Source organism: Penicillium odoratum, assembly GCF_028828045.1.
Source record: "Penicillium odoratum strain IBT 22623 chromosome Unknown utg000005l_segment0_segment0, whole genome shotgun sequence".
Taxonomy (NCBI): domain Eukaryota; kingdom Fungi; phylum Ascomycota; class Eurotiomycetes; order Eurotiales; family Aspergillaceae; genus Penicillium; species Penicillium odoratum.
This window is the reverse complement of record NW_026643147.1, coordinates 5,615,679-5,632,287: the sequence shown is the minus strand read 5'-3', so window position 1 is coordinate 5,632,287 and position 16,609 is coordinate 5,615,679. Positions and strand designations below refer to the sequence as shown.

The 16,609-nt window shown below is 47.4% G+C and overlaps 4 protein-coding genes across 4 annotated transcripts; 2 read left to right on the top strand and 2 right to left on the bottom strand.

Annotated features, from left to right (window-relative positions):
• Nucleotides 1–78: 78 nt before the first annotated feature.
• On the top strand, nt 79–6,245 carry hir3 (putative transcriptional corepressor of histone genes (Hir3); the record flags this gene model as incomplete). Its single annotated transcript, XM_057141615.1, has 4 exons — nt 79–4,331; nt 4,388–4,610; nt 4,666–4,821; nt 4,875–6,245. The coding sequence occupies 4 exons, from the start codon at nt 79–81 to the stop codon at nt 6,243–6,245; spliced, it is 6,003 nt and encodes a 2,000-aa protein (XP_056995621.1).
• A 1,045-nt stretch (nt 6,246–7,290) lies between these two features.
• N7520_007680 (uncharacterized protein) lies at nt 7,291–9,887 on the bottom strand (the record flags this gene model as incomplete). Its single annotated transcript, XM_057141614.1, has 4 exons — nt 7,291–8,205; nt 8,255–8,382; nt 8,433–9,486; nt 9,543–9,887. The coding sequence occupies 4 exons, from the start codon at nt 9,885–9,887 to the stop codon at nt 7,291–7,293; spliced, it is 2,442 nt and encodes an 813-aa protein (XP_056995620.1).
• Nucleotides 9,888–10,713: 826 nt separating this feature from the next.
• Nucleotides 10,714–11,888, top strand: N7520_007679 (putative RTA1 domain protein; the record flags this gene model as incomplete). Its single annotated transcript, XM_057141613.1, has 4 exons — nt 10,714–10,735; nt 10,785–10,884; nt 10,942–11,091; nt 11,144–11,888. The coding sequence occupies 4 exons, from the start codon at nt 10,714–10,716 to the stop codon at nt 11,886–11,888; spliced, it is 1,017 nt and encodes a 338-aa protein (XP_056995619.1).
• A 162-nt stretch (nt 11,889–12,050) lies between these two features.
• N7520_007678 (uncharacterized protein) lies at nt 12,051–13,824 on the bottom strand (the record flags this gene model as incomplete). The annotated part of the gene is made up of 5 exons (XM_057141612.1): nt 12,051–12,957; nt 13,015–13,344; nt 13,393–13,466; nt 13,537–13,558; nt 13,628–13,824. 5 exons carry the CDS (start codon nt 13,822–13,824, stop codon nt 12,051–12,053), a joined length of 1,530 nt encoding a protein of 509 aa, XP_056995618.1.
• Nucleotides 13,825–16,609: the final 2,785 nt, after the last annotated feature.

Here is a 16,609-nt window from a genome sequence, read left to right as displayed (position 1 = left end):
TAAAGGTTGGAAATGCTTTTACTGCTCTCTAATTTACCTTTCATCTATCCTTGATAGCCCTGTGCGGGAGCTCGAATCATGGCGAGCTGGACCGCATTAAACGTGGAGCCGGACGACGGCATTGAGGACGAGGTCGATGATACCAAAGAGCTTCAAATTGAAGAGGCGCTGAAGCTATACCAAAACGCCCTCAAACTTCATTCGCAGGGCCCAGAATTCTACGCCCAAGCTGCAGAAGCCTACGATGCGTTACTCAAATCGGAGATCTTTAAATACCCCGAATCGATCTCGGATTTCAAACGCGCAGCAGACTTGGATGCGCACGCTACAACAACCATTGATGATGGCCCTGCCGATGCGATCGCAGAGTTCAATGTCAATGATTCAACGTCAAGCCTCTTCCAGACCCTCTACCTGTCCTACAAGAACCACGGCAAATACATCCTCGACTCGCTACAGGAAAACCTTCGAACCGCCCCACAAGACCCCGAAGCAGCGCACGAGACAGCACTCAAGACAACCGAGGCGTCGAGAAAAGCTTTGGAATCGTTTGCAGATGCTCTAGAGCGGGATGACACAGATCTTAATCTATGGCGACAAAGCGCCAGGCTCAGCAGTGCTCTGGAAAGCTATCGCTTAAATCGATTTTGCCTCGAGAGTGTGCTTGCGGATGATGACAATCGACTCGAAATACGCTCGGAGCAGCTTGGGCTGGAGGAGATCTTTTCGGAGGAGCGCCTACGTGCTACTCTGACGTCCCTCTTTGATGGGCTGTCTGCCTCCCAAGTACCCGTGAAGAAGCCGAAGAAAGCCCTCATCAAGTACCTCAAACAGCATGAAGATCCGTATCCCTATTTGCCAAACCTTCCGACTGATTTGCATGCATTGAGTTCAATCAAGGGTCCTCTTGCCATATCCACCTCCCGACGGGAGCTCACGCCACCTGACGCGACTTGGGAATCCGTGGGTAAAGCGATTCTAAAAGCCTTGGATGACGAAGAGAAATCTCCGGCGGGTGCTGCTCCGAGTCGGTTTCTTCAAGTTACCCTACCCCTGAGGGAATCTGAGCAGCCTGACACCGCGTCAGTGAAAATGGAGGATCCCGAAAACGGAACTGAGGAGAGCGAGCAGAAAAAGGCAGAGAACAACGATGTTGACATGCTCGAGGAAACCGAAGCCGTTGAACCTGAAAATCCCACCGAGGATCGCAGAGAACCCCAGGAGCCCGCAGAGGAGCAGTCTTCGATTGACCAAAGCGCAGAAAAACAACTTATGGAGTCTTTGGAAGGTCAATCAGTTCAGCAAGCTGAGAAGCAAGGTGAAGGCGATACGAACCAAGAAGAAGAACCTAAATCACCAATTCACGCGCGAAAAAGATCGTCCGCATCTGCAGCCAACGAAGAACCTTCAGAAGGGGGAAGGATGAAGAGCCGCCGTACAAGAGCCCGTGAATCAAATGCAGATGGTCTAGTACAATTAGACGAGGTTCCATTTGACCAAGACAAGTTTTATGAAGACCGTCTTGAAGTTTTCGTCAATGCCGATGAATGGATGTTCAATACCCTTGGGTCTCTGTTCTCCAGAGCAGGCATTACATCCCTTGGTACGATTAGGGGTCTGAAAGAAAAGCTAGCCTCTGTGAACGAGGCTGGTGACGCACCAGAAGACCCTGAGACCAGATTATTCCAGGATTTTCGTGGCATAATCCAGCAGTGGAACGACGACAAGTCTAAGTTGATGCAGCAGAAGGATGATTCCTCTTCCTTGAAAAGCATTTCTGGATCCAGCAAGTCTGGGCTGGCTGTTTTTCTTGAGCATTCCAGAAAGTCGACTCGAAAGTCACTCATCCAAGAAGAGCTTCCTTCAGGGGAGGAGCTCTATAACTTTTCAAACACTGTTAACAGTCTTTGTATGCATCCTCATGATACCTCGTTCGAATGGCTCAAGTGCCTTCTCATGCCCCAATTTGGCGAGGATCCCTCGGACTTTGCCGTTATGAAGTCTGCATATACTTCTTTCTTGTGGCCAGAGGAGCTGAAAACCACCGTTGTTGATATTTTGCTTCGTGAAGACGAATATATCTTCACCAGGTTGTGGGATTCCGTCGCCAATATTGAAAAATGCATTCTCGAATCCCATACTGCAACTCCATTTGTTTATGAGCCAAAGCATTTTTCTGAATTGGAGATGATCCAGTCTATCTATGAGCTTCACCTGGACATATTTGCCTCTGTTGAGAATCTCACCACCGAGCCTAACCAAGAACAAAACTTGTCACAGCGTGATCGATTGACTAGGTGGGCCATGCTAGCTCGAACATCCTTCGAGTACGCTGTTGACTACTGTCCGTCCGAAGAGTGTCAACAGAACATTGCGTTTCGTCATCTTTGGACGTCCACTTTTCATCTCAACCTTGCTGGCGAGGCTGATCGTGAGCATATCTTATTGTGCCTCCAGGATCTCAAGCAGATTCTCCAGTCCATTGACAATCCTGTCGTCAATCTTGTGAACAACTCAATCATGGCGGAACTTTCCATTGCCACCATCGACCAGGAGGCTCTCAAAATCAAGTGCATGGATTTCTTCGCCAAAGTATTCAACACAGAGGGAGAAGATCCTGTGTCGCTTATTGAAGCCATTGAACCAATTCTCGAGCCATCATCAGTTGAATATCTAAAAGGTTCCGAAAAAGAAGTGGCCGGGTCTCTATCTCATTCGACCGAAATGGCTTCTTTCCTCGACCGAGGAGATGCTACATTACGACTCTTTTTATGGCGGAGACTTCAGGAGACATACCAGGCCATTGACTACCCCCCGAAAGTAATCTCATGCCATCTGCGTAGTATCGAGACTGTCATGACTGAGCTTGAGGATGTGAAGCACATGCAAGAAGCAAGCGGACACCGCCAAGTCACTTTGTTGCGCTGGCTCAAATCACTCGATGGGATTATGAGCAAAGCCATCCCGCTTGTATTGCAACAGTCCGACAAGGCTTTTGAATGTCTGGACATAGACCATCTGCATTCTTCCATGTCTGCTGTTGCTAGACTGGCTCGGCTTATACACAGTTTCATCCTTTACGAAGACTCAGTACGCGTTGGTCAAACCCCTGGGCGTGATCTTCGCGGAATTCTGGCAAAATCTCTAGAGAGCTTCAAGGACAGAATGAGGGAAACCTACGTGCGCTGCTGGATTCTGTTGTACGCTCTGTTTTTGGAACTAATATCCCAAAATAAGGATGTATTCACCGAACCGTTGGAAGATCGCATTCATATTCTTCGCTCTGTGCATAACGCCCTAGGAGTTCGGTCTATGTGCCGATACTCGCAGAAACGATTCTTGAAGCTCCTTAAGTCAGAGCTATTTGATCTCGAAATCAAAGGTGATTATGAGTTCGACATCTGCCAGGTGCTTTTTGATCTCCATGGCATCAAGTTCTCTCCATTTGATGGGACTGCTGATCATGGATGCTCTCCTGAGAAATTAGATCGTCATACAGCAACCGTGATGATTGATTTCGTGATGAGACAAGCTCAAAAAATGAACATGAAAGATCTGTCAAAGTCAGAATTGAAGACTACGATTGAGAAGATGCAGCACGCAATTGGTCCTGCAAAACTTCCTGCGCAGTCACCGCAGATGTCATTCAACCGGCGTCTCTTCAACATATACATTAAAGGTCCAATCAATCCCTCGCATCTCCTTCGCGCGGTTCAGGGAGTGACAGAGCTTTCCATGCTCCCAGTGCCTGGCGATAATGCAAAAATCGCCGCCAAGGGCTGGTACTTCCTTCTGGGCCATGCCACACTCACAAAGTTCCGAGCCCATAAGCGTCTGAGTCCTGGATCAACCTCAGAGCTTGATGATGCCATCAACTTCTTCCGGCAGGATCTCGATCATGGAACAGGGAGATGGGAAACATGGTACCGGTTGGCACAAGCATATGATGCAAAATTGGAAGAGGACATCACCTGGGCCGCGGACAAGATTAACAACAATCGCAGTGAGCTGGCGGCGACGCAGAGATATGCAATTCATTGCTACGCCATGGCCGTGTCAACGGCTATTCAATCTGCTGAGCCCACATCTGAGACTCGAGCCTTACTGTCAGACCTATATACCGACTTTGGAATTCGTCTTTACGCTTCCTCCTGCGAGCCCCTTTCCATGGGCGCTTTCTCATTAGCGGACTTTTCTCGGCATTTCAGCAGTGAGGAAAGTCAGCAGATGTACAAAGCCCAGCCTTTCAAAGAGATGTCTAAGTATTCGGTGTGGAATTTTGCCAGCAATCTCCTCAGAAGAGCAACCATTGACAAACCGAAGCGTTGGATGTTAGTAATTCTGATAATCACCGATTTTGTGAAACTCGGTAACTAACTTTGACTAGGACACACTACTTCCTCGGAAAATGTCTCTGGAAAATGTTTAATTGTGATGATTCGCTGCGGACAACGTCGAAGCGTATCGAAGTGCATGATGTGCTAGACGCTTTCCGCGATGCCATTTCAGCTCTTCCGCAGCGCAGGGACTCACGAGCTGAGCCGATTTTTGAGCCCCACTTCAAACTTTTGTCGGTCGTCCACAGACTAGTTCTTCGAGGAAACTTGACTGTAAGCAAAATGGCCTATGTGTTTACTCCTTATACTCTGAGCTAACAAATTGTAGCTTGCCGAGGGAATCAAAGCCCTCGATGTAACTCCTTGGGCCCGCAAAGTCGACCCGCCTGAGAATATGGAAGGGTGGAAACCATATATCCTTGAAGTTATTAAGAAGTTCAAGAGCGCCGACAAATCCAACTGGCATCACCGAATGAGCAGCAAGGTACAGTATCCATACCCATCAAGTTCTATTCGTTTCATTTCTGATTTTCATAGGCTGCGCATATCATCTACGACGATGATAAGAACGCCACGACTGCTTCAGCTGCGAAGCAAGAGATGTCGCAGATTTTCACAAAGACACTCACCATTCAAGTATGGCGACCTGAGTTTGAACGGCCAGGTAGGCATTTTGTCTACACCACGCGCTACGTTTATTTCTTTGTCAGCTTGCTCGACCAGCTTGATGATCGTGCTAGCCTGGACCAATTGCTACGCCGCGTGAGAAAGAAACAGGGTGATTTCATAGACCACACGAAGCTTTGGGAGGATATTTGTCTCTCTTACGCAAAGATGATCCGGAGGGCTGCTCAAATAAATGAGGGGCATGAAGAGAGCATCTTTAAACCGATTGGCTGGGAGGAGTTCTCCATGAAGACGGCTCGGCTGGAGGGTTTGACCTCCCTTGCACCAGAGAGTCAGCCACTTCTGGAGTTGATTCGAGACGCTTTGGAGCTGAAGAAACTCAACAATAACTTCATGAAGGTTACCATGTTTGAGGACCTTATTGCGGATCTTTACTCTCGCGTGTATGAGCTCAACATGCCCTTGCTCGTTGATCAGGTCAATGAGAACAACAAAGAAAAGATGAAGGTTGATCATCTTCTCATGACGGGTGACAGCGCTGCCGATGCAAGCGTTCCCGCGACCCCTGTTCCAGCTTCGGACACCCCAGCTCCCCGTGGCCGTACTAAGGGTATTGCCCGTCGGGATATCCAGAAGCGAGCGGATACAATTGTGACATTGAAGCTACCTCCTCGTACGGCAGCCAGCAAAGCCACCACGGCGGACAATGAACAACCAATCCCCGTCAGACGTGGCTCAAATTCTGTCGCGACATCTGGGCCGACCTCTACTCCACATGGAGCGAAGCGCGAGTCAATGGCTGGAGAAGACAGGGGTGAACGAAGGACAGAACCCGGCGATGAGACTGAATTGAGCGACCTGGATGAATCAAAACTCGAAAACACATCTTCAGAGCGAAAGGCCATAGTATTCCCCATTCTGGACAAGAGCGAACCAGGTGATGGTGAGACCGAAGACGACGCTGGCAGTGGAGAAGAAGAGGCCGAAGAAGGGGATGACGAAGATGATGGCGATGGCGATGGCGATGGCGATGGCGGTGCGACTGAGACTGGCGGGGAAGAAAATCAAGAGGTCGATGATGGTGGTGATGATGAGATGCAGGAGGAGGGTGAAGACACCACTATTGAAGAAACCAAACTCTACGATGAAGACGACCAGATCGATGAAGGAGACAATGGGGACAATGAGACTATCAACATCACTGATGGCAAAGACTCTGGTGCTCTAACTCCGAGTGAGGATACCGAACAACCCGAAGCCATGGATATCACACCCGCTTAAGATGGTTTTCTTGCCATTTGGCATCTGATTACATTTCATACATTTATATTTTGGGGGGGAGGTTTTGTTGCATTTTCTCTTTCAATGGCACGGGCTGGCGTCACGGAAGCCTAAGGGCTAGGGCTATGGATTAATACAAGCCGGCGATGCTTTTCGCGTGTATGACATCTCAAATTCATATATGAACCTATATAATTGCAAATTTTCGAACACCATGGGTGCTGTACAAGTACATGTGCTACGGATTGATAATGATGGTGAGGCAACAGACGATTATAACCTTGGACAGTTGACATACGCTATGTACACACTGGTGGGCCAGAAATTGGACTTGAGTTACAGGGTCAAAGTATCTTTCTAAGAGCATAATGGGAGATCTATCAAGTATCAGTCGAATAATATCTTCAGCGGAGAGTCATCACCATTCAAGAATAGGGAGATTTGGTGAACTGATGCCTGGATATAACATTTCTATTGAATGACAATCAGAACTCTCCATATTAGTAGAATGCAATCATCACATCTAGCGCATAACTCTGGGCTATGTTTTTGAAAGCTCTCGGGTCAGACCATGCACAGCCTTCACTTTGATATGAGGGGGTGCAACATTACTGGCTTTCGACTGTTTTTTTGCCTTGTAATCTGGCCAGTCTTTCAAGATCTATCAAGGTTAAGATCATGAACTTTTGATGTCACCATACAGAATTCAGTCTAGGCGAAAATGTCTGTTGTAGAATGACGTCAGCACAACGTGGCCATCATCCAGGCCTGGATCTCTGGAGGGCTACATGTATAAACAAGGTGAGTGCACAATATTTGTGGGAGACTTAGCACTTTATGATTATTATTGTTAACGTTTGTAAAGCCATCAAAGCAGTGAAAATAAATCAATTCATCGAAATAGAACCCTGGTATCTAGTCCCGACAAAATAAAAGAACATTCAGAACGCCTTATCCGAGTCCTTGCCCAGGGGTGTATCCAACCGATCCAGTTCTCCGTAAAAGCAAATCATAACAGTCGTGACAAGTAAAGAAGGCCAGCAGACTAGAGATCGAATTCCGAACCCAGGTCAAGCTTTCTCGTTCCCAGCTTCCTCAGTTTCTTTGTCGGTGAAGAGCTTGGAGGGGCGGGAGAGAACATGGTGTCGGTGAGGTTGAGCTGATTCACGCGTTGCATAGCATTCTCGATGTCGCTCTCTCGACCAAGTAGGCTGGATGCAGGGCCAGGAGTTGCATTTTTGGCCCTGGGCTTTCGGGTGGGAGAATGCGAATGCATTTCGCGCTCGAGGGCAGCGATGCGGCGGCGAAGCTGTTCATTTTCGTCTTCCAGCTCGTCGACTCTAGCATTTGAGGATAGCTCGGGGTCTTCAAATATGTTGAATCCACGGGAGACCAGCTCAATCTTTCGATCAACGTGGTCATCGTTTCGACCAATTTGCTCATCCAATGCACTCTGCCAACGTTTTCGCTCTTTCTCCATCATTTCGTCCATCTCAGCCCAACACTCTTCACGAACCTCTTGTTCAATATCGAGAGACCTTTCTTCAGCGGCAGCCAATCGAATCTCTATCTCAGAACGAACAATTTCCTCTTCAGCTAAACGCAGAGCAAGACCATGACAATCTTTTGTGAGTCGCTGGATTTCTCCCAGAGCCCTTTCCAGTTCTTCTGATTGTGCGTCATTGGGCGACATACGTCCACTGATGGAACGCTCTCGGCCAGAGGCAACGGAGATAATTGATTCTGCCAAGGAAGGCACCCTGGGCACAGTAACTTCACGAGCCAGTGCAGAGTAACGTAGGATCTGGGAAGTAGCGTTGAAGTCCCCCACAGGATCAGCAGTAACAACCATGACAGCCTTTTGCGGATGGTGGCCGCGAGACATCTGGTTGGCGGTGGGGAAAGAATTGGAAAACAAGAGTTCAGTGAGCTTGCACTGGCGATAAGGAACGAGGGCAGTCTATATTGGTCAGTAGTGCACGTATCTGTGGCCCATGGCGCAAACATACCTTAACGCCATCCTGTAGGTTACTCTGCATTTGCAGACATTGCCCCAGGTACATCAAACTTTCGTTAATTTTACCAGCTTCAGCGAGGGTAGCACCCGCTGTCTTCGCAGTTCTCGCACGTTCGGATCCTGCTTTTATTAGGATATAGACTTAGGGCGGCACGCAAACCATGACTTACCAGCCAAATCCACAACTGTAAGGGTATTTCCTACCCAGGTGGCCTCCCCATATCGTTTGTTGTGATTCAACTTCTTTACCTCGAGACAGAAAAAGCCATGGCTTCTGGAGCTAACGCTATTCGCCCCAGTGCCTGTCACTTTGCGCTCGGTTAAACCAACATCCAAGATAGCCAGCGCTTCTTCATAACTGCTGCAGGCGATTTTTCGGAGACCTGCGACTATTTTTCGATCGGGCGAACCTTCGGTGGATTTGAACAGAAGTGGGCGTCGGCGGTCTTTCTGAGTATTCCCACGGGACATGGCGCTTCCCTGTCCTGGGTTGATAGCAGGCGACAAAAGATCAAAGATCCGGTCATTGTACACTTCGTACATTGATACCAGTACGACATAGTCGGCATTCGAATTCAGATCGACAGCCAAGTGACTGACATCCGGAAGTCTAGGAGATGCGGTGGGTCGTTCACGGGGTTGGCGGCGAGGGAAAATCAGCGCAGGTGTCGGCTCCTGGAAAACAATGACTCGAGATTTAGCTAAACGCGCTTCATGCAGATTGGGACGAGAGTATGGGAGGGGATTAAAAAGTTGAGGGGTTTTCCAGCCGGAATTCTCTGTCTCTGGCGGCATGAAATTGAGCCAATCTGCGCGATAAGGAGCGGGCGTCGCAATTGAGTTCACCTTTCGAGGGCTTCCAGGATTGATGGATGGATTTGGGAGACCAGATCCGGGGGCAGGTGGATGCTTTATCGGCGATCCTTGGGTGTTCAGGGTGTCAGGGCTCCATACCGTTTGTGGTGTTTGTGCGCGAGAAGGGCTCATGGGAGTCTGCGCCCTGGAGTTGCGGCCTCCGTTGGGTTCGCCGTACACGGCTTCCAGGAATGTCTGGGCAGAAAATATGTGTGCCTCGGAGGCATCCGAGCCGGCAAGGGATGTAAGCATCATGGGTGTGATGCTGCCGTCGTCAGTTTTGAGGGTTGGCTGTAACGAACGGTAGATGACATCTAAGGCCATTTGGGTGATTCCTCGTTGCGATTTGGATCCTAAAATGGTATGACTCTGAAATAGCCTGCATTAGCATTCAATTTTCCATGTGAGAAGGAGGGAATACGGACTTTTCCACTGCCTGTCACTCCCAGAGTTGCAACCAATCCATCACGACCTTCTTTCAGCACGCCTCTCACCAGCGATTCCATACCGGTATCGTGAAATATGTCTAATTGAGTGGCGCTCTCCTCGAAGACCTTTGTGAACCCAAATCTCTCGACTGCGCGCTTTCTTGAATCATTTGGAGGTTGTAATGTGATATGCGTTGGGACTGGCGCAACGATTTCACCGTCATCTTGCGCCTCGGGAGGCTCCACAGTGAGGAAGCGTTCGGACTCATCGTTACCGATCATTGGGGGGCGGAGACGTAAGTAAACCTGGAACAAGGACATCTGGGGCTGTTTGGACGGCATGGTGGCCTAATTTTGCAAATTTGATGCTCCAGAGCGTTGAGTTGTGGAGGGTAGCGGGCCAGAAAGAGTCGAGAATAAGTTCGTCGTCCACAGATCTGCGCTATTTATTTCCCGGAATGGACTGCGCGACTGTTGTCACGGCAACCATATACAGCCTCACGCGGTTTCAACACCAACAGATCCTCCATTGTAGATTCAAGGTCAAATTTGAAGAATAGAAGACAAATTTGTGGTATCAACTTCAATGACAATGTTTCTTTCCGACAAGCAAATCTCTTCTCCGTCCAATGTTGTGTCATTGTTCACGTCAAACCCCAAAGATGAGGCTCCGCCACGTCAAGTCCCCACATCCCGAGTACGAGAGTTACCTATTTCGGCAAGCTCGTACCTCGAAACTGTTCCAGGGTCTGCAGAAGCTCCACTTTATTATCAAATCTCGCTTATGGCTGAGCACAGGGCCCATAGATCGACATTCGCTGCTCGACTTCGTACTGGGCAAATTCAGCCCTGCGCCTGGTCATATGGCTTGGACCCGTGGATCTCGTATTCAGAGATCTTGGGCTGCGATGATTCGTTGGCAACAAAACCTTGATTTGGTCCCGATCGGGCAACTCGTTTTCGCTTCTCTCTATCTAATAGGGTTCGTCTGTGGACAATGAGGTATACATAGACCGAGGGACTTGCAAGAATCCAGACTATACCTATTTTTCAGAAATCTTTCAAGGCTCGCAAAAACTATTCAGAACCTTCATTATCGCTCAAGGAAAGACACAGCCTTCAATACATAACACGCCATCCCAAGACAAGATCAATCTTCCCCCTAGTCATGCTCGAAGGACGCTCATATCGTGAGTACCGCACTCATTCCATCGACTGTGATACGACTAACCCAACCAGAGGACGGAAGTCTTTGGTTTTATGCACCAAATAAGGGTGCTCCCATTGCATTCGCAATCCTGTTCGCAATTTCTGGGGCTATTCATTTCTACCAAACCTGGTAAGTCTTCCCGAGAAAAAACTGGAACATGTTATGCTAATCGAGGTACTTGTGAAGGAGATACAAGTCCTGGAAAGTGACAGGCTTCTTGCCCTGGTCAGCGCTGCTCTTCACCGGAGGATTCATTACTCGGGCGATCGCGGCGTTTGGACAATGGAGCAATATCAATCTTTATATCGCCAGTAGTGTCTTACTTCTTGCTGGACCGTACGCTTCCCTCATGATTCCCCCATGAGCCGCGATCTGACTAAAATACCAGACCCGTATATGAAACTGCGAACTATTTCATTTTAGGGCGGATTCTCTACTATATTCCATACCACTCACCTATACACCCCGGTCGCGTGTACTCAACTTTCATCGCCTTCGGTGTTGTAATCGAATCCATCACTGCCAACGGCGCAGTCCAACTTGCAAGCGGTAACTCGACACACAACCAGCAGAACATCGGAAAAGCATTACTCAAGACAGCTTTGATCCTGCAACTTGCCTTGATGGCGGCATTCATTGCCCTGGCTTCTCGGTTTCATTTTAACTGCAAAGGAGCGGGGGTGCTGAGCCACAAGGTGAAGCGCTGCTTGATTGTTTTATACATCAGCTGCACGCTGATAACGATCCGGACGATCTATCGCACCGTGGAGTATTTTAGTGCGGCGAGTTTGAACAATTACATCGACATCCAGCATATTAGCCCTATCCTTAAACAGGAGTGGTTCTTCTGGTTCTTTGAGAGTGTAGTTATGTACAGCAATACCACTCTACTTAACGTGTTTCACCCGATGCATAAGCTTCCGCGTTCAAACAAGATTTATCTTGCCGATGATGGTGTGACAGAGATTGAGGGACCAGGCTATGACGACCCCCGTCATTGGATTCAGACTTTCGTCGATCCATTCGATGTCTATGGGCTTATTGTGAAACGCGGCAAGCAACAGAGATACTGGGAGACGGCGAGAGCGGGAGAGCAAAAGTCGGACCGTTACAGTGTCACTCAGGAAGCTTAAATTGGTGTGAATATTCTTCATCTTCTTCTTCTTCTAGGGACTAGCTCGTGAGACTGGCCACTGATTCCCGATTTGGATGTCCTAGAATTGCGGACTTCTGCATGTTATGATCAAGTTCCACAATTGATTATTCTTAACGCACTGTTCATGTACTACACTAATCTAAAGATCATCTTCATCTTTTCCCATCTCGTCTTGGATCTCCCAGCTGTACTTTGCAAAGCGGCTCCGCCGGCGGATGCTCTCCCCGTAACACAAAAATAACGGAGGTACAATGCAAAACACCGTTGCCACAGTGGCCAGTATTGACACCGCAATGTTAGCTCCAAGTTTGGTAAACATCTGTGTCGTGAACAACGGAAAGGTTGCGGAGAGCATGCCTCTGATAAACGCCACCGCAGCTGTAGCACTCGCGGAGTAACTCAGATAGGCATCCGATAGATATCCGTACAAAACAGTGTCTAGCTCTGTCAGGGCGTATCCAACCAGGACCAACGAAAGGGTTGGGACAATCCAGGGCACATTAGAAGGATCAACTTTAGGTGGAATTGTCCATCCAAACCACCATAACCCGATGGCCAAAAATGGCGTACCGATTGCCAATCCCGCGAGCTTGTGCTCAGGCTTGATAGGCAAGTTTTTGCGCCGTCGACTGTTGTAGATGTGGCAATCCAGAATTCTTGTCAAGGTGCTGATACAAATACCTAATCCAATGGACATGAAGATTAATGAGGCCTGAGATGCTGAAAATCCCATCGATTGGTATATCGGCTGCAGAGCTTCAGTGAAAATGTAGATGAGAGACATAGCGACTGAGATCATCATGGCGATTGTAAAGATGATAGGTTCTCGAACAAATAGTTGAGCAGGCCTGAAGAGAGACTCGGTGACGAAGCTTTTAAAGTCGCGGGAAAGATCGTGATTGAGTGCTGGCGGTATATCTGGGATAACACGTTGCAATCGACCGATTTCACTGTCTAAAATGCATGATGCTCTTGATTCTTTGATCAAGCATAGAAGGCCTGTAAATATAGCAAGAATGATAGCGTAGACAAAAAATACCCATCGCCTTAAATAATTGTCAGTGACTTGGAAGCGACGAACCGTTCAATTTCCAATAACATACCAGTTAAGGTCTTGAACAATGAAACTGCTCATAATAGGACCAATAATAAGACCAATGTTTGATGCAACCGTCCAGAAGAAAACAACCCAAATTCGGGCCTTTGTGTCGAAAAGGTCCTCGATACTGCCTCCGACAATAGTGCCTGGAACGGATGAGAAGATTCCAGCCAGAGTGCGCATGATTATTGCGGCTGGTAAAGATTGGACGAGGCCAATAACAACACAGCATATGCAGCTAATACCACTGCTGAGTATATACATCCTTTTTCGGCCAAAGGACTCAGACCAGGGAGGAAGTATAATATTGCCGAGAGACTGGCCGAGAAGGAACCTAAATTTTGTTAGAAGAATTGTCGTTTGATGACATTGGAGAACATACAGTGTCACGAAGCAGAATATGGCAACGGTGGGATCTAAATTGTATTCATCTTGCGCTTTTGCTGCGGCGCCCGCCTGGATATTATTGTTAGGGTCCGTGGATTTCGGAGCAAGGAGAGGGACCGGCTGAGATCTATAAACTTACGCCTGCGGTACTGCTGGCAGTTCTGTGTGAAAAGGTCAGCGATTTCCCTATAACATCGAATATCGAGCCCCAGTACTTCTCAGCTACTCACACGAAGAGATCCAATAGGCAAACAATCCCGGCATCGTAGGTCTTCCGTGGTGCTGACCAATTTCGGGGATATTTGGGGTTATTTTTGCCCCATCGTACAAAGCTTCCATCTAAGGTGAGCTCGAGATGGTGTTCTCGTAGTTGCTTCCGTAGCGAGAATTTGGGCTCGTCTATATATTCCACCAAAGTCGACTTCATGTTGGATCGTTAGGTATACGTTCCTCATTTGGGAAAGGGGAACCCTTTAGCATATGTATGTGAAGCTCGGAAAATTGACATGTGTGTCGAGGTTTAATCGTTGGTACGTAGCACACAGGGGGAAGCAGCATCTTGCATCCCGAGGAATGAGTCCCCCTTGGGATCTACAGGTAGTTCAACAAGGCCCACTTTAGGATCTGTAAATTTCCGAAAATGTGGGGATTCTATGTCATTTTATGCAGAGGTCATGCATACATAATTGTCGTGGAATGGAGATCTCCAGCTAGCTAATAGCAAAGCTGTTAGCTCTACCTATAAGTCATTTAAAGTCCACTTTATTTCAATGTTCCAATTTGAAGCAAACTCTTTGTCTTCACGAAGCGGGTACAGGTGACACCTGTTTTCAAGGGATGGATGGTGTTGCAAGGTTAAGGCTATCCACATTCCTTGTGGAACGAAGGGGATCTCCTAAGCCGATCAGAAGCGTGATAGATATATTCACTTTATAAGATCAAGCAATGAGAATAAAGCTGAGTGAAAGATGATGTCACACTTGAATATATCTTATCTTAAAGAATCCAGGACAAGCTTCTTTACCCACATGCCGCCTTAGAAATGGATAGCTGTGACGCGGCTCATCCACCATGCCTTCCACAAGTGCGATTCAATAGACATAAAACACTGGAGATCAAGTATTAGAATTTCAAAACAAAGGGTATGGTCGCCCGCCAATCATGTTACATGTGTTGTATCAGTAGCCCTTACTACATTCAACATTGTATACATCGCTAGTGGCGTTACAACTGACCCACCTCGTCACGATCGTCACTGTAAGGCCTTGAACTCTCTAGCCCTATGTGGTATATATCATCCTGGTCTTATCTTTTATTCACGAAGAACCATCCTTGGTCATTCCCGACTGTGTTTCTTGATTTTCTCGCCAAGTGTTTAGCCTTTTATTCTTGTTTAAGGTGTACGATAAGAATTTCTGGAAATGTTCACTATCCAATGTGCCCGGCAACGAGAACGAATTGCCATGGGTCAACCCGTACAGCTGACCTAGGCATCTGCACGCAGAAAAGCGCCCACGGTTGTTTATCGATCTTATATGGAATTTCATGATCTCATATCTAAGAGGCATCGATCTTTTCCTTCTCCGGGCCCCCCCACTGAGATCGAGATTGGCATATCCCTTTTGTCTACAGTTTTCATAGCTGCAGATTAATTAAAATGTAATTCAAGGGTTTTCATATGTGCAGTCTATATTAATAGTTGTTCAAGTTTAAATAGTACAGAGAGATTACCCCCGTAGATTAATTTGGTCCCATGAGTACTTACAACATTTTGAACGGGTACTGTTGTGCCGCAGTCAACATTGAACTGATCTTGGAGCTTGATCTCGTTTGGTACAAGTTTATGTTGTGGTAAACGGCTGAATGATTTTCCCTCTCAATTCCTTTTCCGCACGGCTGCACGCCCCTAAAGTCTTGGCTCTGCAGATGTGAAAGGCGCAAATGAGGATTGACACTCAGAGCCAATTAGCTTAGCAGCGCACTACCCACGCTAGCTCGACGGCGCCAAATACCCATATCTTAACGGAGCAAAATTGCCCCCACGCGGGTCGTCCTGGTAATAAAAGGTAACAACTTCGTAAAGAATTTGTTAGTTGGTTTCAGATTCTTATTCTTCTAGTCCATGATTGTTTCAGCGCAAGTATAAAACAATGAAAAGGTGGATACATTCTGGACTAGGGGCTGTAATAATCACATTTAAAATACAACCAAAGCGCTTAACATAAAATGGGCATTTATAGGATCCCCCACCTCTATTTAATTGAGAGATTTGCCGATTCTGTCACCTGTTACCTGCTTCGGTGTATCCTACAACAATTCCAACATTTGAAGATGTTAGGCTGGTGGCTGCTATCGCTCTAGGTAATAAGTCTAATGACCCTCATCCGCCGGGGTTATAGATCTTGCCAAAAGAGATGTCTTAGCAGATCTGCTGGGGGGATTTTGTCGCAGATACAGATTTGGAGGTATGAACGGTCATTCTGTTCGACCCGAGAGCTACTAATACCCGGTGTGGCGGGCGTCGGTTTGATCGTAGGTCTGATCTGGTATTTCATGACGAAGAGAACGAAAGAAAACCAGATCCATGAGGTAGATGCGAAGCCCATTCAGAAAACAGCTGAGCTTTCGGCAGGGGATCCTGCGAAGTTGCCTGCTAAGGGCATGGTCTCAGAGCTGAGTCGTGAAAGATAGCACGTGTCTCATTGAAATGAAAATAAATTAACCGAACATCAGAATTCAATATTTGCCTCCAGTCTTCAATAACTTTTAATTTCTTGGAAGTCATGTTTCCGGTTTCTCATTTGTTTTCTTCTTCAATTCCATTGGTAAGGGTTATCTGCGGAAACTCAACATCATTGGTACCCCAGATACGCTAATAATGAAAGTCTATTTTGTACAATAACTCATCTTTGGTATTGCATGAATTTTACATTTCGTATCGTTGAGTTATATGTATTATATAGTGATTCTTTGCCCCAAGGAAAGCACACGGACTAAATAGTTCCAGGTTTGGCGGCCTGTAAGGCGACAAGGCACCAATCGTGACGGAGGAGGCCACCTCTCCGCATTCGAGGTGATCAGCTTCGCAAAACAAACCACTCGGCACTGCTGGGCGCAACAGGTGAGCTCCTGTCCTAATTTCATTCTGTTTACACACGATACTGACCGCAGTGGCTTGACTAGTTTTTGACAGTCGCCAATTGTCCTTACGG